This window comes from Cucurbita pepo, chromosome LG02, assembly GCF_002806865.2.
Source record: "Cucurbita pepo subsp. pepo cultivar mu-cu-16 chromosome LG02, ASM280686v2, whole genome shotgun sequence".
NCBI lineage: Eukaryota > Viridiplantae > Streptophyta > Magnoliopsida > Cucurbitales > Cucurbitaceae > Cucurbita > Cucurbita pepo.
The window spans coordinates 3,233,687-3,248,692 of record NC_036639.1 but is presented as its reverse complement, the minus strand read 5'-3'; the positions used below and the strand labels follow the sequence as shown (position 1 = coordinate 3,248,692).

General features: G+C 35.2%; 3 protein-coding genes across 6 annotated transcripts in view; 1 reads left to right on the top strand and 2 right to left on the bottom strand.

Annotated features, from left to right (window-relative positions):
- Positions 1 to 872: 872 nt before the first annotated feature.
- LOC111787860 (uncharacterized protein At4g08330, chloroplastic) lies at positions 873 to 3,339 on the top strand. Its single transcript, XM_023667934.1, has 2 exons — positions 873 to 1,236; positions 2,594 to 3,339. Exons 1-2 carry the CDS (start codon positions 1,124 to 1,126, stop codon positions 2,985 to 2,987), a joined length of 507 nt encoding a protein of 168 aa, XP_023523702.1. The 5' UTR covers positions 873 to 1,123; the 3' UTR covers positions 2,988 to 3,339.
- Positions 3,340 to 3,714: 375 nt separating this feature from the next.
- Positions 3,715 to 9,777, bottom strand: LOC111787858 (long chain acyl-CoA synthetase 9, chloroplastic). 3 transcript variants are annotated; one of them, XM_023667931.1, is made up of 12 exons: positions 9,377 to 9,777; positions 8,512 to 8,987; positions 8,196 to 8,276; positions 7,570 to 7,836; positions 7,016 to 7,147; positions 6,714 to 6,887; positions 6,376 to 6,605; positions 5,767 to 5,884; positions 5,197 to 5,328; positions 4,977 to 5,111; positions 4,698 to 4,904; positions 3,715 to 4,116 (listed from the first exon to the last, which is right to left on the bottom strand). In XM_023667931.1, exons 2-12 carry the CDS (start codon positions 8,956 to 8,958, stop codon positions 3,952 to 3,954), a joined length of 2,088 nt encoding a protein of 695 aa, XP_023523699.1. In that variant the 5' UTR covers positions 8,959 to 8,987; positions 9,377 to 9,777; the 3' UTR covers positions 3,715 to 3,951. The 3 variants fall into 3 exon arrangements, with proteins under 3 accessions (XP_023523699.1, XP_023523701.1, XP_023523700.1); XM_023667933.1 differs by lacking the exon at positions 9,377 to 9,777 and adding an exon at positions 9,120 to 9,340; XM_023667932.1 differs by lacking the exon at positions 9,377 to 9,777 and adding an exon at positions 9,066 to 9,087.
- Positions 9,778 to 11,741: 1,964 nt separating this feature from the next.
- The window catches only part of LOC111788909 (small glutamine-rich tetratricopeptide repeat-containing protein 2), an 8,754-nt gene continuing 5,489 nt past the window's right edge, over positions 11,742 to 15,006 (bottom strand). The window contains exons 7-11 of one of the 2 annotated variants that reach the window (XM_023669487.1): positions 14,690 to 14,853; positions 14,456 to 14,502; positions 14,253 to 14,303; positions 13,196 to 13,576; positions 11,742 to 12,769 (exon numbers count right to left, since the gene is read on the bottom strand). In XM_023669487.1, coding sequence (XP_023525255.1) covers positions 13,205 to 13,576; positions 14,253 to 14,303; positions 14,456 to 14,502; positions 14,690 to 14,853 — 634 coding nt within the window. In that variant the 3' untranslated portion in view covers positions 11,742 to 12,769; positions 13,196 to 13,204. Of the gene's footprint in view, positions 12,770 to 12,888; positions 13,577 to 14,252; positions 14,304 to 14,455; positions 14,503 to 14,689; positions 14,854 to 15,006 lie in introns of those variants that run through there. The other variant, XM_023669486.1, reaches the window with a different exon arrangement.

The following is a 15,006-nucleotide window of genomic DNA, read 5'->3' as shown; positions in this document are numbered from 1 at the left end:
CTCTATAATTTTAATAAAATCAATTTTTTGCCCTCAAAATTAAGTTTGACCAAGCCATAAATTATCAACACAAATATAGTTAAATTGGTTAAATTATTAATGACTTTCCTGACGTGGAATGTTTAGCCACGTTGGATTAAATGGTGTGTGATTCTCCATGTAAGTATTTTTATTTTTATTTTTTTTCACAAAAGAAATATGTGGCATTTATTTATTTATTTATTTATTTATTTATTGTTGAAAAGGACACGGCGCGTTTGGCAATAATTCCCAGATATATAATTTAAAACAAATAAATAAAAAGAAAAAAAATAGATGCCGAGTCAAACCGGAGACCGTTAGCGTGTCGGCTAATTTACAGGCAATGTCGGTACGATTTAATAGATGGAGGAAAATAATAATAATAATAATAATAATCCATATTGTAAAATAAAAATATGCTCAAAATTATAACATGATTATATTAAATACATTGTAATTTTATCGTTTTAAGAAAATTACAATAATTCCACGTCAGCAATAGATTAATCAAGGATTGACCATGCCACATGGACTAACTAATATCTCTTGAATTAAAAATAATAAATTAAGATATTATTTATCATCGATGTAATTTAATTAATATAAAATCTTAATTTTGATGATTTAATAATTATGAAAAATATTATGTTATATTTATGAAAAAAAATTTAAAGAAAATTTGTAATTTTTGTAATTAAAAAAAAAAATAGAAATAGAAATATACCAATTAATATTACCCCACATAATAATTTCCTTTTTTTTTTAGAAAATTTAATTCAACGTGAAAGGTCTCAATCTAATATATATTAAATATAAAAAACCATAATTTTCCTTTATTATTATTATTTTTGTTTCCATATATTTCTTCAATTTTTGTTCTTCAAGCAGCGGTTGTTCTTCCAATTCACCACACTTCGTCTCTTAGAAACTGCGATTTTTCTCTTAGGTCACATCTTCTGTTATTGTTTCGAGTTCGCTAAGATTAACTCCGAACTTGTTCATTATTGTTGTTTGTAACCGCGATTCGTCGTTTACGACCTCGAAATCTCCGTCGACCGTTGCAGCCAGCGTCGGAGTCAGTGTCGTATTCTGAACCGGAGGAATGACGCAGTCGCCGGATTTCGGAGGCGATTACACTGACGGAACTCACCACGTACAGTCCTTTTCGTCGACCTCTCTCTACTCTGCTTCGTCTCGCCGAGATGTTTATTACAGGTTCAATTTAATCTCTGGCTTATATCGCTTACTGTATAGTTAATATTTAGTTCTACAAATATCTGTTTCTGCTCTACTGGTCTCTGAATTACTTTTTTTTTTCGTTCTGATCGGAGGGTGAGTGAAATTCCCCGATTTCTTGGTTTTTACCTTAATTTAATCGATTTCGAACTAATTGGTATTTCGGAAGTTGTGATAGCTCTTTGATACGATATGATCCGACTGATTTGGGTGTAAAATTTATTGAATTAGGTTAAATAGGATAGTAGTCGAGGGGAATTCGAAAGATTTAAGGTAATAGTGAAGTTATATTTGGGGTTTCTGCGTTTAAATTGGAATTGGGAAGAGTTATCAATAGCTGTAACAGTGCAGAAGCAGCGCACTGATTGGCCTGACCTGTTTTGGAAATTCCTGTAGTTATTAGCATGATGGAGATGGCTAGTGTTCTTCGAATTTGATGAATTTATTTAACCCAATTATAGAGGAACACAGTTTAATATTGAGATGTGATGAGGGGTTATTGATTGAGCTTGAGACTTGACCTACCTTATCACTCTGCCATGTGGTTGGTTTGGATTGTATATTGCAGTTCCTTCTTTTTCATGTTTAAATTCTTCCTTCTACTTTCTCTGGTAGCTAAGCTATATATCAATTCTCATGGTCTACGAACAAAAAGAGAGGAACAACTACCCAAGGGTGCTTTTATGAAAGAGTTTGACTAGTATGAACCTTTTTGTAGATTAGGGGTTAATACAATCTCGATACCTAAACCCAATTCCTACGTTCCAAATTCCTACATTCCACGAAGAAAACGAGAGGAACAACTACCCAATGGTGCTTTTACGAAAGAATTTAACTAATATGGTTTTTTTTTTNAGGGGTTAATACAATCTTGACAATATCGAACCTAAAAATCTACTTTCGGATGCTCTTTCTAGGGGGGAGGACTTTTGTAGATGTATATGCGATTTGTGATCCCGACTCAGAGGATGTCCCAAGAAGACGACCAAAGAAAAGGGTTATATACTTTCATTGAGATAATGTGCCTACAATCCTTCTTATAACTTCTTAAAAACGCCTTAGACTGATCCAGACAACAAATGAATTAGTCATGATCCTCTCATTTCATGACACCTTGTAATAAACAAGCCCTGTTTCTAGGGAGGAAGATAGAGTTGATAAATCTAATTGGGAATCCTCCAAATCTGTCACTGGCCAATCATATTGGGAAGCTAAACTAAAGTGGGAATCCTAATACCAATCCCATTGCTATCCCAGGATTCTTACCAACTAAGCTACCTCTCTGTGTATTATTTGCATTTCCTGACTTATAATGACAATGGTTTACTTCATGCAGCTGTGGTGCTTGTGGATATGAACTGAACTTGAGCTCTTCTAACCGCAATACATCGACCATTGGCTCTAAATATGGCAAATCGATAAAGCGAGGGATCATATCGTTTCTAAACGTCGACGACAGCAGATTTACTCAGGTTGATGAACTTCAGTGTGTGCCTCATTTCTCGAAGCACTCGTGGGGCTTATTTCGTCGAAGAATCAAGCTACTGTGTCGAAAGTGTGGAAACCATATTGGAAATGCTAACACAAGCCATTCTTTCTCCACCCCACTTGTTTCAGATGGATCAGATTCATCTTTGCCCAGTGAAGTCTCTAGGTGTACGAAATATGAAGTTAAAATCCGTGCCTTACAACCCTCATCTTCACACGAGTTTGACCCCTCAGTTATTTAAACACGAGACAAGGCTTTACTGAATGGGTCCTCCTCCGAGTGTGCTATTTACTTGTGAATAAGAATTGGGTCTGAAATGGAAGCAAGTGTAATTGAAAGGATTCACAGCTATTGTTCCTGCAAACTAAAGGATGATTTATACGAGGGAGTTGTTTCGAAGCTACTGATGTTTTTGGTTTATTTTTCGTTTTGGAACGAAGCATTGTTTAATGTGGCTTTATCGAAATAACTTATAGGTTAAGTTACAAATTTAGTCTTCAAATTCTCTAGTTTGTATTTATTTGGGTTTCTAAGTTTTTTGAACTTTGAAATTTCATATTCAAAACTTATAAAAATGACTCCATTAGATATAAGAACTTTCTATTTTATATTTAGTAGGCTCGGAAAGAAGAAATCATTAACTCATTTGATACAAAATTGAAAATCTTAAGGACCTATTAAACATAGACGTAACATAAAATAAGAACAATAACATAAAATAAGAACAAATTTAACCAAACCTCTATAAGCTCGCTCAAACCTTTGAGGCAAAAGAGGTAAGAATCAGTTAGAGCAAATCTGAAAGATGTTAAGAACAGATACAAGTTGAGTTTCGATTTGATTGTCACCAATAACTTAGCACTGACACATTTACAGTTGAAATGAAACTGGACTAAATGAATAAGATCTTTTACATATCATCAAACAAGATTCATACATATTTAATCACATAAATCACATCACAAATATAACACTACAGAAACAAAACTGATGCCTTTCTCATTTCTTATTCAGAGTCAGTCAAAGTCCAGTATTCGTGAATATAGTTGAAGACAATCTTGAAAAATGTTTAATAAAAGCAAACCAGAATCACAAGACAACCTAGGGAAACATAGTGGATAATAAATGGAGACAATGAATCCTGGACAACCAACCTAATTCCAAGGATGGATAGTTTCTCCATGTCCAAGTTGTGCACAACTTCATCAGGCATATAATTTTTTGAGGTCTTCTGAGAATTCCTTCCTAATTATTTCTCTTTTGAGCTTGAGAGCTGCAGTAACTAGCCCAGATTCTGGAGTCCATGGGTTAGATAGCAATTTGATCTTTGCAGGGATCTCAAACTTCTCTAATCGTGCCTTCTTTGCTTCCTGGTAACAAGTATAAAAACATGAACAATTTACACCATGTCCCTTTCTCTTTTAGTTTCTTCAACGAATACCAAAGGAACTTTGTTATTTATATTAAATTGCCTTGCATTCTTTTCTTCATGGGGAATGGGGTCAAAGTTTTCACCATTAGCTAAATAGGCACGAGGATGAAGAAACCTTCTCTCCCCCGAGTTTTTTTTTAAAAAAAAACATATACATAAAAATAAACCCAAAATGTAAACTTCCATGGAATATTTGTTTCAAGAAGTTTCTCTTTAAATGGGAATTTCGCTTGAGAATAACCATTCAAATAGGAAATTTCCAAAAAAAAATTATTTTATTTAACCACGATTAAAAAAATAATAGTAAACAAAGAATAATTTTCCACGAGAAATTTCTAACCCGATCCCAACAAAATTAAACGATATTTTGCAAGGATGGGAAGTTAAATGGGGGCAGGGATGTGTACATCCTAGGGTGGAGTTAAAATAGATGAACAACCAAGGGCTCTTGTGGTAAGCACAAGGGGCCTAGAGATGAGATTAGATGCAAACATGAAATCCAAGTCAGAATACACATACCTTTATGAGTGATGCTTGCACTTCCTTCACTACTTCTTCTTTAGTACAGAGTTCAGCGAAATCACTTGCATTGATTCCTTGCTTAGAAGCCCATTCTTCTACAGCATGTTGAGAGGCCACAACAAGAGCCACACAAAAGCTATGGAAGGGATCGGCGTGCAGCATTATATTGTCGACATATGGGCTAACGCTGAGTGCGGCTTCAACCTGTAGGAAACATTACTTAGGAAACAAAGAAATTGATATAAAAAGTAAAAAGATGTAATTTGCGTGTCATACCTTTCCCAAGGAAACATATTCTCCATGTTGAAGTTTGACTATATCCTTCTTACGGTCAATAATTTCAAGGCAACCATCAGCATGAAATTGCCCTATGTCACCAGTGTAGAACCACCGCATTCCCCTCTCATCGACCTTTGCAACAAATATAGATTGCATCAATAGCAAATTTGTGGAAAGCATACTACAGGTATCAACACCAGCAACAAGGAGACTTTACCTTGTATGATTCGCTAGTCTTTTCTTCATTCTTGAAATATCCAAGTGTTACATTTGGACCGCCAATTACAATTTCTCCCCGTGGCCTTGGCAAATCACTACTTAAGTATCCACCTTCGGGCCAATCAATCAACTGAGAAAGTAAAACAAAATTCCTTAAGGTTGACCATCGGAGAACAAATGCGATGATCACACTAAAAAGCATCTAACAGAAATGTCATTGGATAGAGAAAATTAGGCGCAAAGACTAAGAGCAGTGGCCCTTGCTTTACTCGGTAAACTCAAAGCCAGCAAGCTCTATTTCAAGGTTTGGTATATTGTTTGATCACTTTTTCTAAGTCTCCAGTGCTGGACGTAATACAATCAGGCCAGTGCATTTGATGAAAAATACAGCAGCAAACTATTTTTACCTTGGGCATTCTTGGTTTTTGTGCAATTTCTGTTGAAAATGACGGACTTTTTTTTTTTTTTTTTTTTTTTTTTTTTTTTTTTTTNGTTAGTATTATAGATGCTATGCACAGCATACTTATAAGTAACCTGTAGCACTAGTATACTGATAATGCATAGATACCTTAACAAACGAGCAAGGAAGTGGAGCTCCTACTCGACCAACGGTCAAGTCATCAAACTCAGAGAATGTTCCACCAGCACAAGTCTCAGTAAGACCATAACCCTGCCCTATTGGTGCACTGAAAATAGGATACCATGAGATACATATGCAAGATGGTAACTGCAAGCACACATGCATGTATGGTAAAATGATGGACCGTGAACGTAGTTTTAATATCTATTATTGGTTGTAGGACTGTAGCATCTTTGTCCACAGCCAAATTATATCCGTCACGTGTAGCATTCATTAGCATTTATTTATTATCAATAGTCATGGATGGTTTATGCCGCATATATAATGGAAACAACAAAATAAAATGCCAGTGAAAAATATACACTAGGCTAAACCTCATCAAAACGGTTTAAAACCCTATATGCATCAAGACAAGCACATTATTCGGCATCTCTTGTGTAATTTGTATCCAGATTTGATATCAAATAGTCCATAGGCATCTGAAATTTACAAATCCAGCAGTAAAGTTTCATTTGTTTTTGGACAATTGTCTGTAAGACAGGTGAACTCTGACAGTAAAAGCCTATGGCATTCATAAGATTTGCATGTCATACATACTTGAGACAAATGTTGATGAATCTTTGGGTATCACCAGAAAGGGGCGCCCCTCCAGACAACAGAAAACGAAGGCGACCTCCAAGAATTGCTTGAACCTTTCTAAACACAAGAAAGTTCCATAAAAGCTTTTCCAGACCCCAAGCCCCAAACCAACTACCATTCATGGCAGATAACCTACGAGAATATGCCAAATCAAACAATTTCTTTGCTAATCCACCTGTCCCGTTCACCTGAAATCAGAAGACTCATCATTATAACCACCAAATCAATGGATAGCAAAGCATGAGGGTTCAGATAAATGGCATATGAACAAAAATGTGCATGCAACATTGACAAACCTTTTTAAGAACCCCTTCTCGAACACGATCTAAAATTGCTGGGACAGCCGTCATCACTGTTGGCACAAGAGCAGCTGCATCGCCCTTTGTCCCTCGCTTAATCTTGTTAGATGTATCGGTAAGTGTCAAAGGAGACCCATAACCAATAGCACATCCAACACCAGCCATTACATTCTAGGAAACGAAGATAACATATAAGATTTAGTCATAAAACAGCAAAAGTGAAAAATAATTTGAATTCTACTAAACAGTAAAAGAGTAACATAAAGCTACCAAACATATGAAATTCGAAGATTACAAACCTCTGCTGCTAACTCAAGGATATGAGCCATGGGTAAGTATGCGAGATATGTATCCTTCTTCCCGAGACCAGGAACTATAGTCATGACAGCAGAAACTGTAGCCAATACATTTGCATGTGTCATCATCACACCCTGTACACACGGCCATTATCAATAAATTATTAGCAGCAGTTGCAGAACAATGTCAACTACAAACAAGTGGCAGAAAATAACAAAGGGACGCAGTGGAAAAGAAATCAAGCTCTACAAAACCTCAAGGTATCAGTAAGTTAAGGAGAATCATTGTGTATCTTAACAAAGATAACATTCCAAGATATACTGAGCTCTCAAGTTTCCCAAGTAGAGAGAGAATACTCATTGCAGAAGCGTAGGAAATATGATACATTAACATAATATTCAGAACTTTAAATGCAGTCATAAAGCTTAAAAAATAAATTAATCAGAAGGGTAAATAGAAATAAAACTCGAGTATGTGGTACGTATGTATGTGTGTGCAAATGTATATATATGTGTGTGTGCATAAGTGCCTACGTACAAACATAGATGTTCCCCACCTTGGGCAATCCAGTGCTTCCGCTTGTATACATTATAACTGCAATATCAGCTGAGATGGGTAACTCAGCACCCATGTTAGTTTCTTGGCCAAGCATTTGAACTTTAGCAAATGAGGTAATTTTCCAGTCCCCGTTCTGCTCAGAATTTATAATGCTTTGAGGAATCTCATCCATACATACCACATTCCTCACTGTCTTAAGCTGTCCACTGATACCTAACAGTTTATTCAACTCTTTCTGGCCACATATCACAGTCGTGACTTCTGTCTGGAGATGAAAACGACTAATACGATCACACATCATGCATAAATAATCAAAAGGGTTCAATTCTATCAAAGTAAGATATTTTAATTTCAGGAATTTGCAGGGGGGATAACCAACAAAACAGATTGAATATGGAGAGATAGAGGGCAGAATTTGAGAGCAAAAACATATTTTTCATAAACAAGGCTGGTTTCCTGATCCAGTTTAAGAAAAAAATTAATAATGGTTGCACAATGAATGTGGAGAATAAAAAATGTAGCTTCATTTAACATTTGCGCGGAGCATCTGTGCATGCTTGCAAATGAGAGAGAGAGAGAGAGAGAGAGAGAGAGAGAGAGAGAGAGAGAGACGAACGGGAGAACCTCATTCAGTGAGTGACATAATGCCTCTTCCCCTAAAGATGCATAGATAGTTACGACAGTGATATTGCGCCTAAAGCATCCCTGGAACAAGAAAACACACAAGCCATATTATATAACTGCAATAAAAGAAAAAAAGAAGCTAAATGTTGCTAGAAAATTAACCTCACAAACTCTTAGTGAATATTTATAAATTAACGTAGAATAAAATATCAGAAAATGCATTGACAACATTTCTTGACAAAAGAAAAAATAAATCTCAAAACTTATTCCAAATATTGATGCAAGATACAACAAACAAGACACGAAAGAGAAACACCTGCAAGGCAATAAACCATTCTTCTCTAGTGTCAGCAAAGATTGCTGCACGTTCTCCTTTATTATGCCCAATTTGTACGAGACCAGAAGCAAAGCTGCACACAGCTTCAAATGTTTGACCATAAGTTAGCCACTCGTAATCACCCAAATGAAACTTCTCAAAGGATCTTCCATCTGCAGTTATTTCAGTTTCTTTTGAAATCAATTTCCGGGTTCCGAGTAAACGTCTGTCTTGGTGCTGCTTGCAAGAGTACTCAAAGAGTTCTGCAAGAGTGAAGATTCCTTCCCATGCTGTTTCCACAGGCTCAGTGCACTTACTGTTCCGAACAGCAAACCCAGGATCCCCACCAGCATTGACAGGCAAGCCTCTTTTCTTTGATTTTTTTGAATTCCGGAAGAAAAATGTAGCTACAATAGGTACCAGAACACCAACGATATATGCGCTCATTTCTTACAGACTTCAGGCACCGAGCGTAACTAAAAGATGAAAAAAAAGAAGCTAAATTCAGCAATATCTTTTAGAGAGTATCAGTCAATCGCAAACAACGAATGAACCTATATGAAGACTCGATCTGTCGCTGCTGATTAATAACAAATGACTAAACCGACATAGTCTGAAAGTCTGAAAGTTCTCCTTTTAAGAAAGCTTCGACGAATACACTTTTCCAGATTCCATCCAAGCACCAGCAGGCACGTCTCACAAGAGTAACAACACAAGCGACGACAAAAGCCAAAAACAAAATTCCTCACATAAACGCAAGGAAAATCAAAGCACAGCAATAAAGTAAAACACCAAAACAACACAGTTCGTACCACAACAATCGAAAACAAATCTTTCCAAAAGCAAACGAATCAAGCATTCATACCTTCAGCTTCTTCTCTCGCCGTCGATACAACCAACAACAGAGAAACAAGAGACAAATTCAGAGGTACAACATTGACCAACACGAAAGATCAAGACCGAGAAACAGATGCGTCGTAAAAAGCAGCTCGAAACAGTAAAAATATCCGAGTTTGGAGGAAGGAAGCGGAACAATTTATGAGTGGAAACGGAATCAGGCGGAGGCGCCAATGCAGAAAGAGATTGAACTTTCAGCCTACGAAAGCGAATCAGCTGCAGCTTAAGCGAGTTTTCTATGATTTTCCAGAGCGCAGCAATGAATGAAGGAATGATGGCGAAAGCAGGCTGAGACTAAGGGCTTTACCATACGGATCGACGTTGGGGTATGGAACAGGGCGACTCTGACCGTAGGAAAATGGGATACGGAGTGTGAAATGGGATAAATTCCAGATTTCTGATTTCAATCCTGGCCGTTCATGGCAGTTATCCGACTTTTTCCGCCTCTTTTATTTATTTATTTATTTATTTATTTATTTATTTAATTTTATTCTAGAAGAGTTTTTGTCAATATCTTTTTTTTTTTTTTTTTTTATATTCTTATATAGCAAAGATTAAAAACAATATCAGCAATCCAACCCATCAAAACTAGTATTTTATATTTTAAAAAACCAAATTTGTCAGAAAAGTTTGAATATAATATATATATATATTAAATAATTAATTATAAGGATTTACAAAATAATATAAAGTTTGAGATTTGTGTTATTAATTTCAAATCCACATGATGTAAAGTGTTAATTAGGGCCGTAAATTAGATTGCTTCCATGGGCATATTAATTTTCGTCAACCATCTAAAAAAACAAAAAAAGAAGTAGAAGTTGCATTGGGATCGATGGTTTAAAAATCAAATCAAATTTGTCTTATTCATACTCCTCGAGTGATTTTGGACTATAAAACTTAAATTCAAATGGATAGAATCAGCACTTTTCTTTCTTTAGGAAACTTTTAGGTCGACTCTTAACTTAGACCGCATTCTAACTTGAAGATTATTATACTTTTATATCATAAGCATTAGAGTATTTAGACGGTTAGGAATCACGACTCTCCACAATGGTATGATATTTTCCACTTTTAGCATAAACTCTCATGACTTTATTTTGAGTTTCCCAAAATAACCTCATACCAAAGGAGATAGTATTTTCCTCATTTATAAACTCATGATCTTCCCCTAAATTAACTAATGTGAGATTCACTCCCAATAATCTTCAACATACACAACGTTCGAACTTGAAGATTACTATAGGTAAATAGACCACATTCTAACTTAGAAGATTGTTATAGTTTATGCATAGAATGTTTGAAGCAAGCAATATACTATGTGTAAATGAGATGACTCTATCTATTTGGAATAATTTGGTTCACGGTAAGTTGTATAAGCAGTGAAGAAATTAGAGAAGAGGAAGACAATGCCAAAATAGAACACGTGAGCAAAATTGGACTGGAAATAAAGAAATCCCGCTTTGGCCTTGTCAAATCAAGTTGAACCAACCAAGGTTGAACACATGTAGACGACACTTAAACAAATAGACAAGTGTTTAGAGGAGCCAAAATCAAAATCTAACCTTGTTCTAACCCCATTTGAAAGTGAAAGGGAGAAATTATAGTTTCATTTGACCATACTGCGACATATGTCAACCATTTCATAGCTAATTTGAGCGTAGTTCAACTATTTCAACCATATCAATNAAAATAATATAAAGTTTGAGATTTGTGTTATTAATTTCAAATCCACATGATGTAAAGTGTTAATTAGGGCCGTAAATTAGATTGCTTCCATGGGCATATTAATTTTCGTCAACCATCTAAAAAAACAAAAAAAGAAGTAGAAGTTGCATTGGGATCGATGGTTTAAAAATCAAATCAAATTTGTCTTATTCATACTCCTCGAGTGATTTTGGACTATAAAACTTAAATTCAAATGGATAGAATCAGCACTTTTCTTTCTTTAGGAAACTTTTAGGTCGACTCTTAACTTAGACCGCATTCTAACTTGAAGATTATTATACTTTTATATCATAAGCATTAGAGTATTTAGACGGTTAGGAATCACGACTCTCCACAATGGTATGATATTTTCCACTTTTAGCATAAACTCTCATGACTTTATTTTGAGTTTCCCAAAATAACCTCATACCAAAGGAGATAGTATTTTCCTCATTTATAAACTCATGATCTTCCCCTAAATTAACTAATGTGAGATTCACTCCCAATAATCTTCAACATACACAACGTTCGAACTTGAAGATTACTATAGGTAAATAGACCACATTCTAACTTAGAAGATTGTTATAGTTTATGCATAGAATGTTTGAAGCAAGCAATATACTATGTGTAAATGAGATGACTCTATCTATTTGGAATAATTTGGTTCACGGTAAGTTGTATAAGCAGTGAAGAAATTAGAGAAGAGGAAGACAATGCCAAAATAGAACACGTGAGCAAAATTGGACTGGAAATAAAGAAATCCCGCTTTGGCCTTGTCAAATCAAGTTGAACCAACCAAGGTTGAACACATGTAGACGACACTTAAACAAATAGACAAGTGTTTAGAGGAGCCAAAATCAAAATCTAACCTTGTTCTAACCCCATTTGAAAGTGAAAGGGAGAAATTATAGTTTCATTTGACCATACTGCGACATATGTCAACCATTTCATAGCTAATTTGAGCGTAGTTCAACTATTTCAACCATATCAATTAAGTATTTTAAGTTACTACATGTTTCAACTATAGCTAATTTGAGCGTAGTTCAACTATTTCAACCATATCAATTAAGTATTTTAAGTTACTACATGTTTCAACTATAGAAGAGAACAAACAAGTATGCATTCATTTATTTATTTTTGAAACAATAGACATAGTACCTATTTAAAAGGTTAAGTGGGTAGAAAATAAAAACTGCATGCAATTGATTTGGATTTTAATAATGCACCAGCATTACTGATCCAAGAAAACACTTAGAAGCTGTTAGAACTTCATTCTTTATTAATCCTAAAACTCTGAGTATAATTTTCATTTAATTTTCAAAATGTTACACTTTTATTCCTAAATTTAGAGTTTAATTTTCATTTAGTATAGTTTTTAAAAATACTTAGAATTCTATAGAAAATTCGTGTTCACATCCTGGTTAAAAAGAATCCAGACTCCAAAAATCAAAATGTCAAATCTAAATAAATGCAATTGTTCTAGTCTAAATGTACGAGCCTTCTAGAGTTCCTTAATCCCTAAGCTTAAATAAAAGATAATCATGTAATCAGATAAGATTTGAAAGGTCACCTTGACAATGGTCCCTTTGCCTCGGTCAGTGTTTCGATCATAAGCAGAACACATGGCAATTGACCCTCGAATTTGGCTAAATATCTGTGCTTTGAAATAATAAAATGAAAATGTTATATTATACTCGGCTTGCATCGATCTAGCCCATGTCGATTTGGTCAGAATTGCATATAATAAAAAGAATAATTGAGACAGAGGCCGAGTTAAGGAATTGACTTGGACAAAAAGATCGAATTCACTTCTAAAATGGAAAATGACAAAAATAACAGGAAATGGAATAAGCTGTTCATGTTTCGGCCACTGACCGAACCTGAGAACAACCATTCACTAGCTTTTTTTTCTTTAAAAAGGACAAGAACTAGCGTATTTATTTGAAGGGTGAATCTGTTTAAGGCCCCCTAGTTTTTTAATTCAAAGATTCATTCCTATAAGATATAAAGGAAATCGAAGTCAACTGAATAAAAAAGAAAAAAGTCAAATAGAGGGGACTTTGCGCAACAATATACCGACCTGAAGGTTTCAGCCTTGTGGGGGTCTTCTATTGATGTTATCCTGAGGATTTGCACCGGGGGCTGCTCCGGTGAACATCTGCATCATAGATCTCAAAGCACCATTGAGATCCTGTGGCATTCCATCTCCAACGCTGAAACTGAAATTTGCATCCATATTTGTTCTTGGATCATCTGCTGATCCATTTCCGCTTCTGTTCTCTTCTCCCCCGACTCCGGTATGTTGCCCATGGTTAGCAGCCATGTTCATGAACATGTTTGAGATTTCGGAAGGTAAAGTGCCATTAAAGGGCATAGAAGGGAAGGGAGGTGATGGGCTGTCATTCCTTGACGCTCCACTAGACTGCTGGTATTGGGATTCTTGACTTCGACTGGATGAACCCTGCATAGAATTAAATCCATGGAAGATAAATTGTAGTGGAGTTAGCAGAAGGATGAGCAAGCAAAACCATAGCAGAAATTAGCGGGCTACTGCTCATTACTATTCAAATTGGATAGCATTTGCAAAATTTCTACTAACTTCAAGTGGCTGAACAATGGCACTTTTGGTTCCTGAAGCCATCTCATTCACATCACATTAATGAAGTAAATTTTCCAGCAGTCTTATATGGCCACAGAAAGATATTACATACTTGATCATTACGGAAAAACAATTTACTCTGGACTTCAAAAATTCTGACCCATGACCACTAGATAATGTTGATTATTAAGTGAGAACTAGTAAAGTAGTAGGATTCTGAGGAGAGAGCAACACAATGAATAGGAGTTGACATAGACAAAAACATGGCAACATTTTTTTTTAATCTTGAATTTGGAAGAGATCGAGATCATTTTCATTCTAGGGCCGTCAATTATATTAGGTGGTTACAATGCTTAAATTATACCATCCGTAGGAAGTGGCCTATTTCGCACTTCAAAATCCAAATCTTTGTTCCACAACTCATAGGAGGAGCAATCAATGGCTTCCTTGAACTTACTAACTTCTATTACAAGTTTGAGAACCAACAATCCTTGGTGAAGGGATCGTTTGTTTCATGAGAAAATAAAGTACATTGTACCTGCTCATGGTGAGTTTGTCGCTGTGCTTCCTTTAACTTCTGTTCAGCTACCTATGAGTTGAAATAAAACATTTTCAAACAACAAGTGTTACAGTAATAGAAAAATCAGTTGTGGTAGTGAAAGTTAATGCATTGTTTAATTTAAAGAAACCGAGCTTTCAGTATTGAGAAATATGAAAGAATAAAAGTCACAGTGTATTAACTCGAATATTTTCCCTGACAGCTTCATTGTTTGGATCCAACTGCAAGGCTGCACATTAAAGCTGACATTTTAAAATGCATTCAAATATGGGTAATAAAAAAACATAGTATGTGCAAAAAAGAAGACCTAATCAGTTCAAAAGACATATAGTTCTCTACAAATACTTTCACAATTGAACATACGTTTAATTAGCCTAATGCACTGCATGGGTTTTAATGTTCGAAGTCTCACCAACCTTTCATAAATCCTTTATCAATAGCATCACGATAGCTCCCCTGGTCATATAAAGCCAAGCCCAGACGACTATATGCCTTGCTATAATTTGGGTCAATTTCAATGGATTTCAAAGAGTCTCTTGTTGCTTCAGAGTATTTTTGGATTTGAGTGTAAGCAGCTGCCCTGAGGAGTTTTAATTTTTTTGACATTGAAAAAAAACATCCATCAATATGAAAATGGGTGAGGAAAATAACAACAATGAATCGGTCTTCCATACATTTCAATGAAATTAAAATTGACAAAAAAAAAAAAAAAAAAAAAAAAAAAAAAAAAAAA